This window comes from Prenolepis imparis, unplaced genomic scaffold (assembly GCF_030444845.1).
Source record: "Prenolepis imparis isolate NDT839.2.m4 unplaced genomic scaffold, iyPreImpa1.0 SCAF_10, whole genome shotgun sequence".
Classification (NCBI taxonomy): Eukaryota; Metazoa; Arthropoda; class Insecta; order Hymenoptera; family Formicidae; genus Prenolepis; species Prenolepis imparis.
In genome coordinates, this window is record NW_028141168.1 from 352960 (window position 1) to 375356 (window position 22397).

At 36.1% G+C, this 22397-nt stretch overlaps 3 protein-coding genes and 1 pseudogene across 3 annotated transcripts; 3 read left to right on the forward strand and 1 right to left on the reverse strand.

Annotated features, from left to right (window-relative positions):
• Window positions 1-4789: 4789 nt before the first annotated feature.
• Window positions 4790-5884, reverse strand: LOC145942132 (cyclin-C-like; annotated as a pseudogene).
• Window positions 5885-10599: 4715 nt separating this feature from the next.
• On the forward strand, window positions 10600-13921 carry LOC145942133 (uncharacterized). Its single transcript, XM_083048612.1, has 3 exons — window positions 10600-12426; window positions 12626-13603; window positions 13706-13921. Exons 1-3 carry the CDS (start codon window positions 10600-10602, stop codon window positions 13919-13921), a joined length of 3021 nt encoding a protein of 1006 aa, XP_082904738.1.
• A 198-nt stretch (window positions 13922-14119) lies between these two features.
• LOC145942134 (uncharacterized) lies at window positions 14120-15541 on the forward strand. The gene has a single exon (XM_083048613.1). The coding sequence runs from the start codon at window positions 14120-14122 to the stop codon at window positions 15539-15541; it is 1422 nt and encodes a 473-aa protein (XP_082904739.1).
• A 3827-nt stretch (window positions 15542-19368) lies between these two features.
• LOC145942135 (uncharacterized) lies at window positions 19369-20582 on the forward strand. The gene is made up of 4 exons (XM_083048614.1): window positions 19369-19427; window positions 19871-19902; window positions 19986-20438; window positions 20539-20582. The coding sequence occupies exons 1-4, from the start codon at window positions 19369-19371 to the stop codon at window positions 20580-20582; spliced, it is 588 nt and encodes a 195-aa protein (XP_082904740.1).
• Window positions 20583-22397: the final 1815 nt, after the last annotated feature.

Here is a 22397-nt window from a genome sequence, read left to right on the forward strand (position 1 = left end):
AATAATATACATATGTCGTGTATAACAATTTACACAAACATTAAATATATTTAATTAACATTTATATATACCTTTTGTTTGGCGCTCACCAATTGTTCGTGTCATATGTTAGTTTGTCTATTATTGTTATCGCGCTAGTTATATTTTCTTATAACATGTTTGTCGTTTCGAATGCTTATTGTAAATTATTTTGAATTTATTGTAACGTATTGCCGATGGATAGCGAATCGGAGCCCAAAGGTAATCGATTAACTAAACGGTGCTGCCATCGCTATCCATCGATCCAAATTATTGAGTGTGGGAGCACACTACTCGCTTGCCGTGCCTTACAGGAAGAGAGGCTCGGACACTTGCTCACGAGATCCGCTCCGGAACACTTGTTCGAACACTGGCTCAGTATCTACACGACTGGTTGCTCATACCTCACTGGAAGAGAGGAGACTTCATCCCTTTGCAGGAGTTGAAATTGCATGGATGGAAGGAACTGCATTCGGCACGCTTATCTCGCTCTCTCTCTTACGTACACTGCTTTATCGCTTAACGCTCACTGCATGCTGCACGGAAAAGCTTTGGAGGATTTGCTTGAGAAGCACGAGGCACGCATCGCACGGTGAGTCGCTTACCTTTGCTCATTAATTGCATATGTATTGTTTAATCTCGCTATCCACGCGGCTTTGCGTAATTATCGTTTTATGTAAAGCATTCGCGTCGCTTTCGTATCGTTTCGTCTCATAAAACGTTCGCTATCAATCGCAATATTCGCAAAGGGGAGAATTGTAGATACCCTCCCCTAACACCTTTACTTTCCTGCTGTTGTTTTTTATTAGCCATGTCTTCCATATTTTCAGCTACTTTAGCTAATTGTATATCTTCGTCTTCGTTGTTTTTTTTAAGCGCATCTATATAAACAAACATATTGAGCTTATTGTACATAAACTAGATATATAAATTACTATTTTGAATGCGTGTATGAATGATAGTCTGTTATGTATATATTTTCTGTTTATGCAGTATAGGAAACATGTGAAAATGATTAATTTTATATAAGTAAAAACTTCTTTGTTAAAATGTTATGTTATCGAAGAAGAAATTTATATTAAGTATCATGTATTGTAAATGAAACATAAAAGCATAACAATATGTATATAAATTGTATATGTATATACACAGTGATGTGTGTGTATGCGCGCGCACGTGCGTGCGTGTGTGTACAGATACATCTTTATATATTACACATAGTCACGCTAATCTTTTATGTTTCACTTACAATACATGATACTTAATAAAATGTTTAAATTTCTTCTCCGATAACATAATATTTTAATATAGAAGCTTTTACTTATATAAAATACGTTAAATTTAATTTTATATTTACCTTTTGTATGTTGCGCCATTTCCTTTTTTGCAGTATTAGCTAAAAAACAATTAATAAATTATTAATTGAAAAATTAAAAAATACTATCACATTGTAAATATATAGAATAGTGAGAGTTTTCCAGCAAGTGACACAAGTCGACACAGTGTGACACAGTATAATATCATTCTATCACTGATGTTGAAAGAAGATAGAATGCTTTGAGTAATAATGTATCGTCTGTGTGGTTTGCTGGAAAACGCTCAGTGATATCTTGTATTTCAATTCTTTTAATAAGTAAAATTTTAGTTTTCAATACAAAATATCACTGTATTTAATAATATAAGTAATAAATATTTTTATTCAATTATTGCTTGCATTAATTTGCGTTTTAGGTTATATTCCTTTAATTTCCTTAATTAGTTCCTCAATTAGTTCGTTTTCGATATCAATATGATGAAAAGTAATGTTTAAATATAATTCAAGTTAATCGAAGCTGGTGAAATTAATTATAAAAATGTAATGTAAAATATGTACTTACAATATGTTCTTTTATGATGAGACATGTGAAATATCGAGGATATATCTAGAATGATCCAGAATCCAGTTCCAATTTATCCTCTATGCGCGAGCGCTATACCGGCAGACATTGGAAACAATGCACGCGTATAAATGACGAATGGGAGGAATCTATACCTTTCCAGTAAGTACATAATATTTTACATTACATTTTTATAATTAATTTCACCAGCTTCGATTAACTTGAATTATATTTAAACATTACTTTTCATCATATTGATATCGAAAACGAACTAATTGAGGAACTAATTAAGGAAATTAAAGGAATATAACCTAAAACGCAAATTAATGCAAGCAATAGTTGAATAAAAATATTTATTACTTATATTATTAAATACAGTGATATTTTGTATTGAAAACTAAAATTTTACTCATTAAAAGAATTGAAATACAAGATATCACTGAGCGTTTTCCAGCAAACCACATAGACGATACATTATTACTCAAAGTATCATTCTATCTTCTTTCAACATCAGTGATAGAATGATATTATACTGTGTCACACTGTGCCGACTTGTGTCACTTGCTGGAAAACTCTCACTATTCTATATATTTACAATGTGATAGTATTTTAGCATAAACAGAAAATATATACATAACAGACTATCATTCATACACGCATTCAAAATAGTAATTTATATATCTAGTTTATGTATAATAAGCTCAATATGTTTGTTTATATAGATGCGCTTAAAAAAAACAACGAAGACGAAGATATACAATTAGCTAAAGTAGCTGAAAATATGGAAGACATGGCTAATAAGAAACAACAGCAGAAAAGTAAAGATATATATAAATGTTAATTAAATATATTTAATATTTATGTGTAAATTGTTATACACGACATATGTATATTATTTGATTACATAACTAATCACATTAATTTTGTTTTTAGATAAAGAATACGAAATAAAAATTGCTACATTACAAAACGAATTGCACAAATTAAAAAAACAATTATTAGCAAATCAAGCACCCGCACCAGTACAAGCACCTGCGCAAGAATCAGTGCAAGCACCAGCGCAAGAACCAGTGCAAGCACCAGCGCAAGCACTAGCGCACGCACCAGCGCAAACACCAGAGCAAGCACCAACGCAAACACCAGAGCAAGCACCAACGCAACTACCAGCGCAAGATACAAAAGATAAAAAATAAAAAAACATGAATTATACATGATAAATAACAATTATTCTATAAATAATAATATTCTATAAATAATAATATTCTATAAATAATAATAAAATTACATTTTTGTGTTGCAGTACTTCCTCGCAGATGGGCACGAGGAGGACGAAATCGCGGTCTAGGAGGTTATTATAAACTACGAGGCAACAGACGTGGCGGCCAAAAGAACAATGTTTTTAACTTTTCGTTATATTAATTAACTATGACAAATAATGTACATGAGTATGCGTGCGTTCGTGCGTGTGTGTGCGCGCGCACACACACACACACACAAACGCACGCATACTCATGTACATTAATAATTAATTATTATAACGATTTCTTTGGCCGCCACGTCTTTTGCTACGTGGTCTATAATAAAATAAATAAAATAAAATAACATCTGTGTATGACAATAATATTCGAGTAAACAAATATGTACAAATATCCTAGATACAATTTTTCTCTACACACACGCGCGCATGCACGTGTGTGTATGTGTGTGCGAAGAAAAATTGTCTCTTTAAAATATTTCTACATATTTGTTTACTCGAATATTATTGTCATACACAGATGTTATTTTATTTTATTTATTTTATTTTAGACCACGTGGTAACAGACGTGGCGGCCAAAAGAAATGTTTTTAATTTTTCGTTATAATAATTAATTATTAATGTACATGAGTATGCGTACGTTCGCGCGCGCGCGCGCGCGCGTGTTTGTGTGTGTCGATGGGTGAGTGTGCGTGCCTGCGTACGTGTGTGCTACGTTGGTCGTTCAAGTAAACAAATATCTATAAATATGTAGAAATATTCTAGATATACAATTTTTCTCAACACACACACGTGCGCGCGCGTGTGTGAAAAAAATTGTATCTCTAGAATATTTCTACATATTTATACATACGTATTTATTTGTTTACTCGAACGACCAACGCATCACATATTATTGTCCTACACAGATGTTATTTTATTTTATTTATTTATTTTATTATGGCAACAGACGTGACGGCCAAAAGAGGAATGTTTTTAATTTTTCGTACTGGTTCTTGCGCTGGTGCTTGCACTGGTGCGGGTGCTTGATTTGCTAATAATTGTTTTCTTAATTTGTACGTGTGTGCTACGTTGATCGTTTGAGTAAACAAATATGTAGAAATATTCTAGAGATACAATTGTTCTCAACACACCCACATGCGCGCGCGCGCGTGTGTGAAAAAAAATTGTATCTCTAGAATATTTCTACATATTTATATATACATATTTGTTTACTCGAACGACCAACGCATCACATATTAATGTCCTACAAAGATGTTATTTTATTTTATTTTATTATGGCAACAGGGGTCGATTATGTAATTTCTCTTTAGAGCGGAAAGGTGAAAAGTGAACAATTTCACTATGGAAACCAATGTGTGATTAGCGGAATCAGAGCAAAATTTTTCACTTTTCACGTTTTCGCTCTAAAGAAAAGTTACATGATCGACCCCCAGACGTAACGGCCAAAAGAGATATTAAATAACTATTAACTAATAATGTACATGAAGTTGCGCGCGTGCGTGCGTGTTTGTGCATGCGTACGTGCGTACTACGTTGGTTGTTCGAGTAAACAATAAATAAATGAAATACAAAACAATATTGTCAACTTAATTCGCTGTAGCAAATCCCAAACATTTGGCAAATAAGGTTCTTGATGTTAATGTTGTGGTGTTGCTTTTTGCTTTGGCATTTTAGCCAGTAAACCTTGAGTCTCATTCATTTCATCATATCTCTTCCACAATAGATTAATTATATATCGTGCTATTTTTTTAATTTAGCAGACAAGCTATTTGCAGACAACCTGTAATAAAACAAAATAGACTTTGTTAAATATAAAATTTCTTTTTAATACACACTAGATTGTAAAATTAACACTGCTTGCCAATAGATATTTGATAAGGATTAATAAACATACATCTGTTCTTAAACTGTCATTAATTATACGCCATGCAAGAGTAAGTAATTTATCATCTGGCTCCACATCCTGAATTAATGTTAATAATAAGGGACGGTACGGTTGATGTACTATCTGAATGTTCCAAAAGATAAATCTCACACTCTAGAATAAGATTTGTACGATATAGAGAGAAATTTTTGTATATGCATAAATAAACTTGTTTTTATAAAATTTAATTAGCATATTAACCATCAATAAATTATAATACAAGATATATTCACGAAACTTACCTGTAGTTCCCATTGTCGTTATCAATTTAGTATTAGAAACTTTGCCAAAAAGACTGCCGCAGGAGTTAATAATAAAGTTCTATACATTTTAAGCTATTGCGAGCATAAAACTATCACTTGTTGCCTCACACACAACGTCAATTGTTCATCTAACATTTGTATCACTAATAACATTTGTATCACTAATAACAGAAAACAGAAATAAAAATACATAATTATGTATGCATAGACTATATTGTACAATTATGAAACATGATATGTCTAGACCGTAACCTAGCTACTCTTTATTATGAAGCTTATTTTTGAAGGAGTCAAGCATTTGACCACAAGATATATATTTTTCTCTATTTGACTTTTATTATTTTCGACAACAATCACCAACCGGCTAAGTTCGCGAAGCTCAAAAATAGGGTCCAGACAATTAACTTTTACGATTATAATTATATTATAACCTATAAGCACACATCTGTCTGTGGTCTGTGGTAATAACATAAATAATCACGAAGCGCCACTAGCGCACCCTTGTACCAAAAGGTGGAACTGTACAAGAATCGCTCATGCACATTGGGGACTTGCGTGAACGATGATGATAATGAACGACGTGGACGTTTCTTACACGAAATTTTTTATATTGAGACTTAACATCATAATATTTCCGTTTACAAAGCATATAGAGCAAAAATAAAGACACTTTCCTTATATAATTCGACCTCAATCTATCGATTAAGCGTAGTAAGAACTCGATAGCTTCAACCGTTATATGAGTAATATCCGACTATGATATCTCAAACTGTCCGATTCGCGTAAAGATACACGGTGCCTCACTTCTGAGAGGTCGGTCGACTTCGCCCATACTAGGCGCGAGACACTATCGTGTCTCTTGATATAATGCTATATAACGTGTGCTATATAACGTGCATGTTACATGTAACGTACACATTAGTTGTAATTTTCCACCCATAGATGTAATATTTGTAATATAACATATGTTATATTTTAATTATATTGTAATTATATCCCAGATAGCATCGATATTCTAGGATGCCGAAAATAATCAAATTTTTTCAGTTAGAATATAATTACAATATAACTACAATATAACATATGTTATATATTACAAATGTTACATCTATGAGTGGGAAATAACAACTAACGTGTACGTTACATGTAATATGCATGTTATAACGTGTTACATAGCAGTTATATATTTGTATTATTTAAAATAGGATATTTTTGTATATATGTATGTGTGTACAAGGTTTAAAAAAAAAAGTTCCCTCTTTATTTTCTTCCAGGAAACGACAAATTTGCAGTTCTCTCGAGTCATAAATTTTTGTTTAGATATTCTGAAAACATTGGTACGCAGTTTGGTATAGAAGCGACTTGGCATTTAAGTACGTTTTTTTTTTCAACTAATGGAGCGATTTTTTTAGTGTGTCCAACTGCGAGATACGGGCAGTTATTCAATTTTTGACTGCGAGAAATGAGAGTGCAACAAATATCTATTAATAGTTAAGAAAAGTTTATTAGAAAAAATGCATGTGAGCATTCAAATATGGTCCGTGTTGTCATCAGTATTAAATATATCTTTTAAAATTCTTGACAATGAACAGCAATTAAAAATTATTTGAATACTCATACATTTTTCCTCATAATGGGACACGCTAAAAAAATCGTTCCATAGTTGCAAGAAGCGTATTTAAAGCTGCGAAGTCGCTTTTGATTCAAACTGTATGAATGTTTTCAAAATTCCTAAACAAAAATTTTTGACGCCCGAGAGGTCTGTAAATTGTTGTGTCTTGGAAGAAAAAAAATAAAATAGAGAAACTTACTTTTGGTTTAACCTTTGTGTATAGACATGTATGTGTGTGTTTGTGTGTGTATGTAATTATATGTGCACTACTATATTATAATTTATATATATAATTAATAATATCTCTGTTGTATTATTTATGTTGTCGAGCCGTCAAGAGGAAAGACAAAAAAAAGAAGGAAAAGTTGAGAAAGAAAGAGAGAGAGAGAAAGAGAAAGAGAGATAGAAAAAGAGAAAAGAAGATAGAAAGAAAGGAGAATAAGAAAAAGACGGGAAGAGAATAAAAAAGTACGTTTGACAACGCATCCCAGCAAACACAAAATATAACTGCTTTGTAATATGTATATAATGCTATATAACGTGCATGTTACATGTAACGTACACATTAGTTGTAATTTTCCACTCATAGATGTAACATTTGTAATATAACATATGTTATATTTTAATTATATTGTAATTATATCCCAGATAGCATCGATATTGTAGGATGCTGAAGATAATCAAATTTTTTCAGTTAGAATATAATTACAATATAACTACAATATAACATGTATTATATATTACAAATGTTACATCTAAGAGTGGGAAATAACAACTAACGTGTACGTTACATGTACTATGCATGTTATGTGTTACATAGCAGTTATATATTTGTATTATTTAAAATAGAATACTTTTGTATATATGTATATGTGTGCACAAGGTTTAAAAAAAAAAATAAGTTTCCCTATTTATTTTCTCCCAGGAAACGACAAATTTGCAGATCTCTCGAGTGTCATAAATTTTTGTTTAGGTGTATTTTAAAAACATTGGTACGCAGTTTGGTGCGGAAGCGACTTGGCATTTAAGTACGTTTTTTTCAATTAATGGAGCGATTTTTTTAGTGTGTCCAACTGCGAGATATGGGCGGTTATTCAATTTTTGACTGCGAGAAATGAGAGTGCAATAAATATATCTATTAACAGTTAAGAAAAGTTTATTATTAGAAAAAATGCATGAGCATTCAAATATTGTCCGCGTATTGTCATCGGTAGCAATAATAGACTTCCCACTCTACTGCTTGTCGTGCACATCTGTCCTTTCTAAAATTCTTGAATTTTAACGACAAATTATATGGATACTCATACATTTTTCTTCATATAGTTGAATACGCTAAAAAATCGTTCTATAATTGCAAGAAGTGCATTTAAAGCTGCCGAAGTCGCTTTTGCATCAAACTGTATAAATGTTTCAAAATTCCTAAACAAAAGTTTCTGACGCCCGAGATATCTGTTAATTGTCATTTTTTAAAAGAAAAAAAAATAGAGAAATTTACTTTTGAATCAACTTTCGTGTGTAGATGTGTGTGTGTGTGTGTGTGTGTGCTTGCGCGTAGTGTGTAGAAAGCCCATGGACTTATAATATATGGACTGTGTATCGGAGTGGGAGAAATGTATCCCGTACGACTGATTGTGAGAGAGATGCAAAATGAGTGGAATTTCTCCTCCACGCATTCGCACAAGAGGGATCTCATGCTAACTAATCTATGTATAATGAGAGGAATACGCAGTCCATATATATTATAAATCCATGAACCTCTTTAAAATTTATAAAATATGATTTTTTCTATTTGATATTAATAATTTTTATTTTATTTTCAGGTATACGCTGTAAAAAAAAGGATGTTTGCTGATATTTAAATATAGTAATAATAATAATAATATGTATTAGTGAAAATTCATTACTTATAGTTATAATTGGTTATGCAAATACGTATATAACTTATATTTGTATTATTTAAATGATAAAACTGTAAATTTAACTTATATTATATTTAATTTACATTACTTACATTATATTTAATTTACAATTATAATATTACATAAATTTAATTTACAATATTATATTTGAATTATTGAGATATATATTACTTTTGTACAAAATATAATAAAGAGATATTTGATAAAAAGTTGATGATAATGATGATATGCTGATGATGATGATGATGATGATATGCTGATTATGATGATGATGATGATAATGACATTGATGAGAATGATAATGATGATGATGACATTGATGACAATGATAATGATGATGACATTGATGACAATGATGATGATGACATTGATGACAAAAACTTATAATAGATAATATATTATTTTAATTGTGTTGAAAATAACATATATTTATTTTTTTTCATACTAAAATAACAATTTTTGAAATACTTAATAACATATTTCTTTTTCTTAATACTTAAAGAATTTTAATTAACGCATAATTTTAATTATTGCATAATTTTGTTTTAAATAATATAATATATTTATTATCTAATTGTTAAAATAATTAACTCATTTAATTAGATATTTCATTTTCGTCATTTCTATTTAATATTTTCGATTTCATCTATTTAAACGATTCTCGCGAAAGCCGTGCAACGGCTCGGATTATCGCCGAGCATGTTTACGTTTTTTTCTGTGTCGCGCGTCTTTCCCCGCGCCTCGCCGCCCATCGCGGCCTTATTCAACAGCTGTTCGAAATGAAAACACTTTTCGAGACCTTGACATATATTCTTATATACCACATAGTAATCGACCGACTTTTCGTGCGTTTACATCTCTCTCGATCAGCTGCGCTTCTTTATCACGACATCCTTTGTTCGCTAATTTTTCAAGTCTGTGATAATCTCTTGTGTTTAATAAGATTTTCTGTTCTGAAATAAACTCGTGTAACTCAGATCATTGTGTCGCTTAATTGCGTATTTACATTCGCTTCGCTTTAACATTTATTTTGGTCCTTCGAGCCGGATTTTCTACTTCGATTTCGCGAACATTCTGGAACACTCGGCAGTATTCTCTCGTGTGTCTCGCGTTAGCAAGACATTTTCTCTATCTCTGTGAGTGTCAGTGTTCTATATTGCCGCATCATCGTGAAGTGCTATCTCGATCACATTGCATTCGCATTGTGAAACATATTATAATACATTGTTCTAAGTGACCGTTAACAATTTAATTTCAACAACAAGTGCTCGTGACCTTTTTCACACTCAAGATGACAACATTCGGAGCAGTCGTCGAAAAGCAACAACATCTCTTCGGCCTGATTTCCCGCGCTTACGTGAACGCCAAAAAACTGGGGCCCGAGAAATTCAATCGATTCGCTATTGATGCTCGTCTTCAATCTCTCGAGTCTAATTGGGAGAAATTCCAACTAAATCACGACAAGATCATCAGCAGTCTTACTGAAGAATGCGTAAGCATGCATATATCACTGACGATCTTTACTCTACGTGTGAAGAAGCGTTCTACGACGGAAAAGCCAGTCTGATGCATGACCGCGAACCGCTCCTTCCGAAACGTGACGAAGGAAACGAATCTTTTCACGGGAAGAGTGCGTCAGGATCATGTCGCGCGCTGCCAAAAATCAACTTGCCAAAATTCTCTGGCGATTACCATGAGTGGCCTTCATTTCGCGACCTATTCCATTGTATGGTCGGATCGAATCGCGACATACCGAGTGTCGAAAAATTACATTATTTGAAGTCGCAAACCACCGGCGAAGCTGCTCGGTATATCGCCAATATTCCGGTGACAGAAGAAAACTTCTCGCACGCGTGGGAAGCGCTCACATCTCGGTATGAGAATCGTCGCATCCTCGTCACCACCTATCTCGATCGCATCTTCGATTTGAAGCAGCTTATGCAAAAGTCTTGTTCGGACCTCAAAGTGCTATTATCGACAGTCAAGGAATCTCTCGGCGCTTTACAATCTCTCGGTGCGCCTACCGACCATTGGGATATCCTCATCGTCTATCTCGTCGCTCGGCGTCTCGACTCGCAAACATTGGAGGCTTGGGAGCTCGAACAGGGAACGTCCACCGACCTCGCCACCTTCAAGGATCTTGAAACCTTCCTCGAAGGTCGCATTCGGGCATTAGAGACCGTGCAATCTCGCTCTTCAAAATCCACCAACGCTGCCTCGAAAGTGCCTCCGAAAAGCAAACCCGCCGCTCATGCGCATGCTGCTGTCGTCGGCAACACGAAGTGCTCGTTCTGCAGCGCAGCACACTACATCTCTTCATGCTCAGAATTCGCTGCTAAATCGCTTAGCGAACGCCAAGAATTTGTCAACCAGAAGCATCTGTGTTTCAATTGCCTCGGAACACACCGGCTAAGTGAATGTCGCACCTTGAAGAGATGCAGGCACTGCAAGGGACAGCACCACACGCTTCTCCATCGCGACGTCGCGTCAGCTCCAGTCGCAGCGACTTCCTCAAGTACTTCAGCAACATCTAGCGCAGCATCATCTGGATCTTCTACAGCGCCTGTTATTCGGTCTCATCACGCCGCTGTACCATTCGAGCGTCCTCACGTATTGCTGGCAACTGCCTGTATGACGCAAGTCCCTGACCATGGTAAGCATTTCAAGGTCAGAGCACTACTTGACCAAGGATCAGAAGTATCGTTGATTCGAGAGTCATTGGTGCAACTACTTCGACTTCCTCGTGGTCGCGCGTCACTACCTATCCTCACCGTTGGCGAACAGCACGTCGGCTCCACTCGCGGCATTGTCTCATTACTCCTTCGATCGCGCATTGATCCAGCGGTCGAAATCAACGTCTCTGCTTTCGTCCTGCCTCGAGTCACTGGGCAAGTTCCTGATCAAGCTGTAGTGACTTCTTGGACGCATCTCGCTGATCTACCATTAGCCGATCCAGAATTCGCGGTGCCACGCGGCATTGATCTAATTCTAGGCGCAGACGTTTATGGCTCTCTCCTGCGCGGCTCTGTTCTTCAAGGACCTCCAAACGCTCCAGTTGCTCAAGAGACAATCTTCGGTTGGATCGTTTCCGGACCTACCAGTTCGGTAACCTCCACTTCTCGTCCAGTCTCATACACCGTCCGATTCACCAAGGACACTAATCTGCACGATGAGCTGCAGAAATTCTGGCTCCAAGAAGAAGTCATCTCTTCATCATCCAGTCATCTTCTTCCTGATGAACTTGAATGCGAGACACACTTCCGCGAAACACACTCTCGAAATCCTTCAGGAAGGTACGTCGTTCGTCTGCCATTCCGGTCTAATCATCAACCACTAGGAAAGTCAAGGTCATCAGTTCTTCGATCGCTCGAGCGAGTCCGTCAACGACTACAACGAGATTCATCGTTCGGCGACCTCTACGTCAAGTTCATGACTGAATATGAGGAGTTAAAACATATGCAACGTACTGCCGATTCTTCAGATCATCTCACGGCAGTCTACCTTCCGCATCACGGTGTTCTTCGTGAATCCAGTACCACGACGAAGTTACGAGTGGTATTCAATGGCTCAGAGCTGTCCACGTTTTGCACTTTTCGGCCGATTTCCGAGGCTCACCGCCTAGCGGCCCCCACTTACGCTCGAAACCTTAGCAACGCATGGCCCGATAACCGTAGTTGCTAAGGTCTCGAGCGTAAGTGGGGGCCGCTAAGCGGTGAGCCTCGGAAATCGGCCGAAAAGTGCAAAACGTGGACAGCTCTGCAATGGCTCATCGCGCACTACTACCGGCGTTTCACTCAACGACTGTCTATATTCGGGACCGAAACTGCAGCAAGATCTCGACGCAGTTCTCTTACGCTGGCGAACTCACCACTTCGTATTCGCTGCCGACATTGAGAAAATGTATCGGCAGATTGTGATGCATCCCGAGGACCGCCATTATCAACGAATTCTCTGGAGTACCGTCGGAGCCCCTCAGGAATTTGAGCTTTGCACTGTGACGTATGGCCTCACGTGTGCTCCGTACCTCGCTTTTCGTGTTCTTCAACAGCTCGCCTTCGACGAAGAGCACAACTATCCGCAAGCAGCCGCGATACTACGGAGGGAAACTTACGTGGACGACGCCCTCTCTGGTGCTGATTCTCTACCAGAGGCTCAAAAGAAAGCGGATCAGTTAATACGACTTCTCACGGCGGGCGGCTTTCACTTACAAAAATGGGCGTCAAATGAAGAGTCCATCCTGACTAGCCTCTCCATGATCTCTGAAATCCCAACCTCTCGAGAACTTCCAACCGAAGCTCGCACTCTCGGCATCGCTTGGCATCCTGCAAACGACGCCTTCAAATTTCACGTGAGTCAGACTACGTCCTCACTCACTCTCACCAAACGATCTGTCTTGTCTCGTGTAGCTCAATTATTTGATCCTCTCGGATGGCTCGCTCCAGTAACCATAGTCGGCAAAATCTTCATTCAACGCCTCTGGAAATCGAATATCGGATGGGATGATCCATTATCATCATATCTCGCCAACGCCTGGATCAACTTTGACGATAATTTGAAGGACGTTTCCGAACTCGCAATACCACGCTGGATAGGAACATCTTCATCAGCACGAGGCATCGAATTTCATGGATTCTCCGACGCCTCGCAAGATGCATTTGGAGCGGTTCTATATATTCGAACCTTCTCTAATTACTCCGACGCCAAGGTCACACTCCTCGCAGCCAAGAGTAAGGTAGCTCCCGTCAAACGGTAGACAATTCCAAGATTGGAACTCTCAGCCGCCATCTTGCTAGCTCGTTTGGTTGCCCGAGTTCAAGATATTCTCGAATACCAGCACGTTCCTGTACATCTGTGGACCGACTCGAGTGTCACCCTCGCATGGATCAGAGGTCATCCATCCAAATGGAAAGAATTCGTTTCCAATCGAGTGGCCGCCATTCAGGAGCTAGTTCCCGACGCACGGTGGCATCACGTTGCTGGAGTCGACAATCCAGCTGACTGCTTGTCTCGAGGCCTCTCACCACGTCAACTCCGTCATCACCATCTCTGATGGCACGGCCCATCTTGGCTCCAAGGTCTCTCAATTGGGTGGCCTTCAGATGCTCCTCCAATTGACTCTTCAATCGATCTCGAAGAGCGGTCTCAACCTCCTGTCCACGTGTCGATGGTAAGAACACCACCTCCTCACTGGGACTTACTTAATCGAATTTCACAGCTTAATCGTCTGCTGCGTATCACGGCCTGGATCATGCGCGCTACGCTCCTCTTCAAGGGTGACACCACACCAGCCTCCACAGGACTGACCAGCGACGAGATCCTCAACGCACGGACATTCTGGCTAAAGGAAACGCAGAAGGCCTATCTTGGCCGAGAACTGGAGATCTGCGCTCAACCAACTGCTCTCCCTCGCACTCATCCTCTACTCAAACTGTCGCCATTCGTCGACTCGGACGGCATTCTTCGCGTCGGCGGACGCTTGAAAAACGCATTACTCGATTCTGAAATCAAGCATCCAGCTATCTTGCCTCGCGACTCTCCTTTCTCACGCCTTGTAATTTCAGACATCCATCAACGGACTCTCCATGGTGGAGTTCAGATCGTTTTAGCTACGATGAGACAGCAATACTGGATCATCGGTGGTCGAGCCTCGGTCAGCGCTTTCATCCGCCGGTGCGTTCGATGCACTCGACATCGCGCCGCCACCGCCAGCCAAATGATGGGATCATTACCGACGTCTCGCGTGACACCAACGCGCCCTTTCTTCAACTCCGGGGTGGATTACGCCGGTCCATTCACGCTTAAAACCTGGCGTGGACGTGCTTCTCGCACCTATAAGGGGTACCTCATCGTCTTCATCTGCTTCGCCACATCAGCTGTCCATCTAGAGCTCGCCACGTACTACTCGACGCAAGGATTCATCGCAGCGTACCGACGATTCATCAGCAGACGCGGTCGATGCAGCTCGATCACGAGCGATTACGGCACTAATCTCGTCGGCGCCGATACCGAACTTCGCCGTCTATTTAATTCCGCTTCTCGAGAAGTCGCCCACCTTTCTCATCTTCTAGCCGCCGACGGTACCACGTGGAAATTCAATCCTCCCTCCGTTCCACATTTCGGTGGTAAATGGGAGGCCGCGGTAAAATCCACTAAATTTCACCTTCGACGCGTTATCGGTGACTCCGTGCTCACGTACGAAGAGTTCAGTACGTTGCTCATTCAAATAGAAACCGTCTTGAATTCGCGACCGCTTTGCGCGCTTTCGGACGATCCCGCCGACGTCATCGCATTGACTCCCGCGCATTTTCTTGTTGGCGAATCTCTCATAGTTCTTCCGGAACCGTCGCTAACCGAAACGCCGATCTCTCGCCTTTCACGGTGGCAACTTCTCCGCCACATGCTCGAACGATTTTGGCATCGCTGGTCAACCGAGTATCTGCAGCGCTTTCAAATTCGAAATAAGTGGCAGCAGTCAGCCAATTCAATTGCAATTGGGTCTCTCGTACTAATTCTCGATGAGCGATACCCACCGTCGAAATGGCCGTTAGCGCGAGTCACTGCTGTACATCCGGGTACAGACGGCCTAATTCGGGTTGTATCCGTCCGTACTGCCACGTCGGAGTTCAAAAGACTCATCGTTAAATTGTGTCCGCTCTCGATCAACTCGTAATAATTATGCGTGTAATTGTCGTCACGACTTTCAATGCGTCTTCACTTTCTGTCAAACTGTCCAATCTGTTTAAATTCACGTTGCGTCATTTACCATCTCACTGTGTACTGCTTAAATCATTTAAATTCTGTTCATTACTCATTATCACGTACAATATTGTAGTCATTTTCATCCATTTCTTATTATTCATTATAGTTTCATTACTTCAGCGGCGTCCAGCCCCTGAGGCGGGCGGTAATGTTAAAATAATTAACTCATTTAATTAGATATTTCATTTTCGTCATTTCTATTTAATATTCTCGATTTCATCTATTTAAACGATTCTCGCGAAAGCCGTGCAACGGCTCGGATTATCGCCGAGCATGTTTACGTTTTTTTCTGTGTCGCGCGTCTTTCCCCGCGCCTCGCCGCCCATCGCGGCCTTATTCAACAGCTGTTCGAAATGAAAACACTTTTCGAGACCTTGACATATATTCTTATATACCACACAGTAATCGACCGACTTTTCGTGCGTTTACATCTCTCTCGATCAGCTGCGCTTCTTTATCGCGACATCCTTTGTTCGCTAATTTTTCAAGTCTGTGATAATCTCTTGTGTTTAATAAGATTTTCTGTTCTGAAATAAACTCGTGTAACTCAGATCATTGTGTCGCTTAATTGCGTATTCACATTCGCTTCGCTTTAACACTAATGTATATATATCTTTGATTAAATTTTAATAATTTTCTTAAATTCAATAATATATACTTTATAATAATATTTACATATACTTTAAAAAAATCGTGTGTGGGTGTGTATATATATAATATAATATTTATATATAATATTTATATATATATATATATATATAAATTAGCATAATACCTATTAGAAATAGTATACTTTCGTAAAATGCTGAAACGCAAAATTCAACGTACTTTAGAAGAAGAAGAAGAATTTCAACGACGAAGTCGTGAAAGAAAAGCAGAGAATCAACATCATCGTCGCCAGATTGCAAAAGTAAGAAATAATATACCAAAATCAGTTGATAACAGCAGAAATCATACTATTTGTGTTGCTGGTACAATACATGATGCTCGTATAATAGAATTAAACGATAATGTTGAAGAACATCGTGTTACTGATACAATACACGATAATCGTATAGTAGAATTGGATGAAGAAATAGTCGGACAAAGTTCTGGAAATACTACATCAATATGCCAGCAACGTTCTGCAGAATGTGTCAATCTCGTTATCGTTCACGACAGAGAAATCAACCTCGCTTAAATAATAATATAATAATACTTTGTCAATTAATAATGTAGTTGAATATTATATTGGTTCTATGGATGTATCTTGTGTTCATTGCAATGCAAAGGATTTTGCATCTGAAAAAGTATCTAATAAAGGAAACTCATTTCACGATTGTTGCAATCATGGTGCAGTATATTTACAACCATTACCTGAATTTCCTCAACTACTTCGTAATTTATTCGATAGTAGTCATATAAAATCTAATAATTTTTTCCAACATATTCGTAGTTATAATAGTTCGTTTTCATTTGTATTATTTAATGCTAATTTAATTAACTTTAACAATAGACGACCTGGTCCATATTGTTTCAAAATACAAGGACAAATTTATTATCAAATTAATACAGCATTATATGCTGCACAAAATGAAAGTCCTACTTATGGTCAACTTTTCATTGTGGATTCAAATGAAGCTATAGATCATCGTCTTAATCAAAATTCATATTTTAGATATTAGATTTTGAAATTGTACAAAACCTTGAACAAATAATGAGAGAATTTAATGTATTTGCTCAATCTTATCAAATGATGGGTGAAGAATTAGAAAATCAACGACGTTTACAAACGGAATCAGATGAATTATTACCAGAATTACAATTATTATTTACTTTAAAGCCAAGAATGGATCGACATCGATATAATGCTCAAAGAACTAATGAAGTTGCTGCTGTTTTTTGTACTACTGCTGATGGAGAAATTCCAGACTCATACGTTACAATACGTAATAGAAATACTAAAACTTTACAAAATGTTAGTATTATGGATCCAAATGTTGAACCATGGATATATCCATTGTTTTATCCATATGGTACCCAAGGATGGCATCGTTATTTAACCAAAATAAATAGTGATAGACGAATAACTAGAGGGCAGTATATTAAATATCGTATAGCTATTCGTGATGAATTTAATGTTTTTTTATTAGGACGTCGCTTATTTCAACAATGGCTTGTAGATAATTATGTTAAAATTGAAAAAGATAGAATTGATTATTGTAAAAATCATCAAAAAGAATTACGTTCTGAAACATACCAAGGATTAAGAGATTATTTACAAACTACGGCGAATAACTTAAATGGACGTATTGGAAAAATGGTTATACTTCCTTCCACGTTTATTGGATCGCCGCGTAATATGTTACAATATTATCAAGATGCAATGGCAATTGTTAGTAAATTTGGTAAACCAGATCTTTTTATTACTATGACTTGCAATCCAAAATGGCGTGAAATCGAGGAAAATTTATTGCCTGGTCAACAAGCTTCTGATAGACCTGATATTTGTGCTCGTGTTTTTAATATTAAAAAAGATTATTTAATTGATTTAATTGTAAAGCAAAAATTTTTTGGTGAAGTAGTAGCGTTTGTATACGTTATTGAATTTCAAAAACGCGGTTTGCCACATATTCATTTGTTGATTACTTTAAAATACAATTTTAAAATTACTACTCCACAGATTGTTGATAAATACATTTCTGCTGAAATTCCTGATCCTGATGAAAATCGTATTTTACATGATATAGTTATGAAACATATGATTCATGGACCTTGTGGCGATTGGTGCTTGGTAGATGGACGTTGTTCGAAACACTTTCCAAAACATTTCTTGAAGAGACTAGAATGGATGAAAATGCTTATCCTTATTATCGTAGACAAGATAATGGTAGAAATTTTGAACGTCCTGGCGGATATATAATTGATAATCGTTACGTTGTTCCATATTGTCCTATTTTATCGATTATATTTAATTGTCATATTAACGTAGAGGTAGTTTCAAGTATTAAATCGGTTAAATATCTGTATAAATATATTTATAAAGGACATGATGTTGCTGCTATAACCATTGAACCAGTAACAGAAAATGTAATTATTGATCATGATGAGATACATAATTATATCGAAGCTCGTTATGTTGGACCTGTAGAAGCCATTTGGCGTATTCTTGGTAAGAAGTTACAAGATAAAAGTCATGCTATAATGCGTTTGCCAGTCCATCTTCCTAATGAGCAAAATATTATAATCGAAAATGGAAATATTGACGACGTCATGACATCTGCTTTAAATCAAGCTACTATGTTAATAGATTATTTTTCATTGAACTTACGAGATGAAGAAACAAGACAATATTTATATATAGAAATTCCACGCCATTATACATTTAAAAAAGAAAAAATTAATGGTAGAAATATATCGCGTTGGGTTAAACGCAAAAGTCATTTTAATTGTGTAGGACGAATATACTCCGTTAGTCCAGCACACACAGAATTATATCATTTGCGATTATTATTACTTACAGTAAAGGGGGCTACAAGTTTTAATGATTTGAAAACTGTAAATGGAGAACTTTGTCAATCATTTTCAGCGGCATGTTTGGGTTTAGGTTTAATCGAAGATGATGATGAATGGAAACGAGCTATGAATGAAGCTGTTGCATGGATGATGCTTCGACAACTTCGTAGATTATTTGTACGTATATTATTACATTGTCAACCATTACACCCTGAAGAGTTGTGGGAAAATTTTAAAGAAGCAATGTCTGAGGATTATGTTCGACATTTTGGTATGTTACAAGGACAAAATAAAGCTTATATGTAAATTAATAGTATGCTTCGTGCTGAAGGTAAAAGTCTTGCTGATTTTCCACAAATGGAACAGTTAATAGAAAATAGTGGAGAGGAAGATTACATGACACTTGATGAAGATATGGAAATAGGCACCAAACAATACAAACAATTAAATGAGAAGCAAAAAGAGATAGTTGATCTTTTATTAAATAGATTAGACAATAAAAATAATAATCATAATTTTTTTATATTGATGGTCTGGGTGGATCAGGTAAAACATTTATATACACAACTATTTATCATTTAGCTAGAATTAGAAATAAACATATGTGTACAATGGCTTTTACGGGCATTGCAGCGACATTATTACCTACTGGAAAAACAGTTCATAAGACATTTGGTTTACCGGTTCCATTATTTGCTGATTCGTCATCTACTATTAAAATACAAAAGAAACTCAATATTTGAAGGAAACTGATATTTTTATTTGGGATGAAGCACCAATGTCACCACGATATGCTTTAGAAATTATGGATAGAACATTGCGTGATATTATGAATAATGATTTTCCCTTTGGCGGAAAAATTGTTTTATTAGGTGGTGATTTCAGACAACTTTTGCCTATTAAATTACATGCTACTCGAAGTGAAATTGTAAATATTTCTATTAAATTTAGTTTAATTTGGAAAAATTTTATAAAATTCTCTTTAACACAAAATATGCGAGTTCTTCAAGAAGAAATTGAATTTGCAAAGTTTTTATTGGATATGGGAGATGGCAAATTAAATGATTTAAATGATAATATAGAAATTCCTGAATGTTGTGTAGCGCCTATTAATGCTGATATTGTTGAAGATATATATGGTGATTTAATACGAAAAAAGGAGTTTGTCAAAGTAGCTAAATGTGCGATACTTTCTGCAAGAAATGTTGACGTAGATGAAATCAATAAAAAAGTTGTTGAATTATTAGATATAGCTAATGAACGAATTTATACAAGTGTAGACAGTGCTATAAATGGTGACAATAGTGACATTGGTGAAGCTTTGTTACCAGAATATTTAAATACTTTATCTCCATCATCTCTTCCTCCACATGAATTGCGTTTAAGACCAAATTGTATCATTATGTTGATTAGAAATCTTAGTATCAATGAAGGTCTTTGCAATGGAACACGATTAATGGTTATAGAACTTGGAGATCATTTATTAAAGTGTAAGATTTTAACAGGTGATAAAGCAGGAGATATTGTGTTTTTGAATCGTATAACATTATATTATGCAAATATATATCCTTTTACTTTTTCCAAAAGACAGTTTCCGATAAAATTAGCTTTTGCTATGACAATTAACAAATCGCAAGGACAAACGTTTGATAAAATTGGTTTAGATCTTTGTAAAGATGTTTTTAATCACGGACAACTTTATGTTGCTTTTTCACGAGTTCGTTCTTGGCAATCATTAAGAGTTTACCTTGGTAATCAACGAAATAATAGATACGTAAAAAATTATGTATATAAGGAAATGTATATTTAATTTTTTTTGCTTTTTAAATCTGATAAAAAATGATTTATATTAAAATAACAATAACAAAGTAAATAATTTAAAAAATAGGAACGAAGTAAAGTCGACCCAACTAGCCAAAATTATATTTATTTAAAAAACACACAACGTTTCGACCATATGGATGTGGTCCTTATCAAGTGTAATATTCATTAGTAGAGGTGCAGCCAAATTAACGATAACGTCAACTTTTCCATAATATAGTTACAACATATTTAAATAAACATAACATAAATTCAATTTTGTCAAAACATTTGAAAGAGAGAAAAAGAGAAAACGATCCTATCGTTATGATGATTCGTCAAAAACAGTTTTTGACGAATCATCATAACGATAGGATCGTTTTCTCTTTTTCTCTCTTTCAAATGTTTTGACAAAATTGAATTTATGTTATGTTTATTTAAATATGTTGTAACTATATTATGGAAAAGTTGACGTTATCGTTAATTTGGCTGCACCTCTACTAATGAATATTACACTTGATAAGGACCACATCCATATGGTCGAAACGTTGTGTGTTTTTTAAATAAATATAATTTTGGCTAGTTGGGTCGACTTTACTTCGTTCCTATTTTAAAATTTTACTAGCGACTTTTTAAGTATCTAATTATTATTTTAAATAATTTAATTTAATTTAATTTAAAAAATAAAAATAAATATCTTATCAGTATATTAATACTTGTTATGTAATATTAACAATAATTATGGTTTATTATTGTTATTAATTATCAATTATTATTAATTGTATAAATGTTAATGTTATTAATAATAAGACATATGGTATTTATATTTATTTATATTTATTTATACTTATTTATATACGTACATTTATATTTTTATTTAAATTTATTTATATTTAGTTATATTATGTTATTAAACTTTTTAATATCTCTTTTACTGTTTTTATATATATATATATATATATATATATATATATATAAAACTGCATTGACCTGCAGGCCAAACTAAGTAAGGGTAGCCAGATATGGTGAACCTGATGGAGGGCAGCAGTAACCATCAGTATTGCACTAGGGCAGAAGAAGAATAACTTCGGAATGGCCTAGGAGCAAGCTATTCCAAGCGTGACTGAAGCAGTCTTAAACGGTCGGAATACTGTGGTGCAGAAAGGCAGGGGAATCTACTGCACTATCACTCCCATGAGCACTATGCAAATGTCGACAAATGAATCTAGTTTGTCTGGCGATCCGACTGACGATCGGCGCTGTCTTGCGTCCGGGGTAGACAGTGGAAAATTGGCTACCGGGCATGGGGGTGTGGACCACTGGGCACCACATGCGAAATATGCGACCAGAGATGACAAAAAATTCAGTGGTCGTGCTGAATGCCGGCTGGCAACCTGGAATGTTCGAGGACTTCGACAAGTAGGAAAGCTGGATATAGTGAAGAGGGAACTCATGAGGTGTAATGTGAGGAT